Here is a 3,494-nt window from a genome sequence, read left to right on the forward strand (position 1 = left end):
TATATGCATTAGGTACTTAAATCGGCCAAAATTATCTGGCTTTGTTCGTTTGATCATGTTAAAAAATTAAATGTTTATTAATTATATTAATTAAATTATATGTTTAAAAATTACATTAATTAATTATTGATCCCTAAATGAAAAACATGTTTTGATGCATATTCTTCGATGACGATTTCAAGGAAAATTTCACAATTCGGTCTTGAACTTTTGCCCGGATATGTTAGGTTATTTCAACTTTGTGTCATATGATCATGTGAAATTTGATCACATTTGTTCTTAACGCAATCACAAGAAATTTGTTTGACAGTCTGTGCCAAAAGTTGCAAATTTCGTTCGCGAAACCGACTGTAGCTCAAAGCAGAATCAAATTCATTTTTAAGGACTAAGTTTTCTGAATATGATGTTTGAATTTGATAACTAGAATTCATAAAATACTTAAAATTGGGTCTTGATTTCAAATTTTACCCCCAAATTCAAACAATCACGACAATTGGTGTCTAATAAACGATATTTATGTTCGGATCAACGATGATTCCAAAATTCCGAATGTTTGGTTATGATCCGAATTTTGTGATAACCTAAAACATGCATTCTAAGATGAAAGCTTTCTGCTTAACGAATAGGTCACATTTTTGAGCGACCTCGCGTCGACCTTTTTCAAACCTAAAACCGAGTTTGATTTGATGAGAATTGTTTGCTATAATTCCAAATTGTTCATACCGGCTGAAAGTTCAATTTCTGCATGTTAGCACGATGGTCTCAACATCAATAACTTTGAGGGAGTTTATTTGCCTATAATTTTGATTGCTTATTTTACCAATTTCCTGTTAATTGGTGGAATATAGTCTTATAATACATTCAGTGCTATTTTGAGACAATTTTGCCCAAAATATCAATTTCCTATCGAGCAAACGCCCAATTTGATCAAAGCTAGCAATCCTTTTGGAGTCTAATAAACCAACAAAGAGCAATTTTAAAAAGTCAAAGTGATTTTAATTTGGTAAATTAATACTTGGTAAACTTATCATCGCATTGTAAACTTACCAAAGGTGTTGTGATTGGGGACGTTTGGAGTCTTATCGGAGCTTATCGATATTTATCAGTGATTAATTATCGTTTTGGATGGTTTGATGTTGTATTATACCATATTTTGTCTGTCGCAGAATGCCAATTAAGTCTAGCTGACGTTTCCGGGTTGTCATTCGTCATTTATTATTTCAGGGCGCCGTTCGTATATTGACCCTTGGTTTATGTAGGCACCTATAACGCATCCCCTATCTTATTAATATCGCAAAATTTTGGGTTATTAGTCATAACCGGCATTGGTTAGTTACAAGTTAACACCACTTACATAAATCGCGTTTGCATAATTGTGTTATCATTGCCGCTTTATAAAATTTGTGCACAGAAATCTGGTCATTCAAAATTTGCGCCCAAATTTAGTTCACATATTGTGATAGATACCGGGCACGAATACAAACACTGCAGATATAAATTTCCGAAAAGCCAAAAAATTTCGAAAAATAAACTCTGCCGAAACTGAAGAAATTAAATAACGAACAACGCAGAACTTGAACTTCTTAGAGCCAAAAATTGCTTAAATTTTGCCAAAAACCGCTCCTGATATCTCAAAATGGCAGGAAACTCTGGCGTCATTGATTCCTGGAACCATTCCTGTTTTTCCAAGCTCAATTTTTTCCTCCTTATTTTGGCATCGGTCGCAATTTGGCTTTGGAGCGATGCCTTAACTGTGGAAGTACCCTTTCTAGTCCCATTTTTACCAGAGGGGTGGCGTCTCGGGTCATTTTTGGTTCTGATGAAGGGACTTTCGACCGCATCCTTGCTTCTATTACCTTTGTTCCTTATGAAAGGAATTATTCCCGCGTGTATTTCCTGTTTCGGTCTTGGATTTCTATTTAGTATATCTATCTACTTCTTCTGGGACCACAAAATAGGACCTACGAGATTTTTCCCTAAAGGATTAAGCATAGGGTTCCTTGCGAACGCGTTCTGCCTCATGGGCTTAGACTCAGTTAGAATGACGCTCGTATACATGCTCGCAACCAGTATGTTCTCCGAGTCGTATATTACTGCTGTGCTAATTGGGGATGCCTGTGGGGGGCTTTTTGCAAGCGGGGTGTCGTACATACAAGGGTACAAGCAATTCAAACCCGGCACATCAAACATCCCAATTCTTACATTTTCCTCGTTCGCTACAAACGCGAGCGGGGCTACGATGTCTCCGGTTGAATTTCAGTCTTTGATTTCGAAAGATTTCGCTTTCGGACCCCAAACAGCGCTCCTATTTTTGGGTATTCTCTACTTCCTCTGCTTCGCCTCGCTCGGGATTTTGATATACCAGAACCGACGACAAACGACAAATCGGGCAAAATACGAGTCAATTTCCGAAGAGTGTCATACAGACAACAGCGAAACTTCGCCTTTACACTCGGCAGATCGGAGCACCCGGAATTCAATGAGCGATAACGACATTTTAAACCCGAATATGGAACGAAGCAGTGAAAGGTCCCGACTAGAAAGCGAAACCGAGTTACGAATCGTTCGTTCGGTTCAAGAAGTTAGCATTGTGAAGTGGTATTATCGCGATATGTACTCGGATAGACATAAATATTTTCTTTGGTTTACTTGGTTCGTAGCCAGCGGGTCCGTTTTTACCCTAATGCCCGCCTTCCATTCCTACTCGACTTTACCATACAGCCAACGATGTTTTATGCTCGCGGTTTCGTTTTGGTCTTTATCCTTTCCGTTAACTGCCATTTTTGCCCATTTCGTTCGACTGAGAAAATTAGTCAGCTTGACCATAACCCTAGTTTTCCATTTCGCAATTTGCGGAATGCTAATTTCAATAGCGGCTCAAAGCCCTCACCCCCCGTTTGTGGGTACGTCGTACGCGGAGCCGGTTATTATCCTAATCTGGGTTGCCCAAGGAAGTTCTGGGTTCTTTCTGTTTTGCACAGCCAGTTATTGTTTGCGAGAACTGGACGAAAATGCCGTAAAATGGGGTTCAATAGCGGCGCAAGTTGGCGATGTAGCCGGATCGTTTCTCTCGTTTGCTCTGGTTAATTTCAGCAACTGTTTTGTTGAGCCCAATCATAACTCTAGCTATTAGTAGTTATAAATTATAACTATTTAAGCGTAGCAATTGTACCTTGATTTAACGGACCATGATTTAAATTTAATACACGTCGCGTATTTTGTGCGACATTTAAATTATTTGATTTATGGTTCTTCCGATTGATGAATTATTGCAATTACTCAATAATAATTATGTCCATAATCAGAGATATTTAGAATTGTACTTTTTTGCATTTGATTTCGTTTTATGAATTATGGTTGATTTTTAGATGTATTAATTAAAGATAACTTTTCTAAGAATTAGTTTTAACAAAGTATTTTATTCTGAACACACGTTAGTTGGTGGTGGTATTGGTGGTTGTGGTGGCGGTGTTGTTGGGTTGTTGGATGGGGGG

At 38.0% G+C, this 3,494-nt stretch overlaps 1 protein-coding gene across 1 annotated transcript; it reads left to right on the forward strand.

Annotated features, from left to right (window-relative positions):
- The first annotated feature begins 696 nt into the window (after positions 1-696).
- Positions 697-3,369, forward strand: LOC142353002 (riboflavin transporter 2-like). Its single transcript, XM_075405180.1, has one exon. It carries the CDS (start codon positions 1,637-1,639, stop codon positions 3,131-3,133), a length of 1,497 nt encoding a protein of 498 aa, XP_075261295.1. The 5' UTR covers positions 697-1,636; the 3' UTR covers positions 3,134-3,369.
- Positions 3,370-3,494: the final 125 nt, after the last annotated feature.

This window comes from Convolutriloba macropyga, chromosome 14 (genome assembly GCF_964194025.1).
Source record: "Convolutriloba macropyga chromosome 14, txConMacr16.3, whole genome shotgun sequence".
In the NCBI taxonomy this organism is placed as follows: Eukaryota; Metazoa; Xenacoelomorpha; order Acoela; family Convolutidae; genus Convolutriloba; species Convolutriloba macropyga.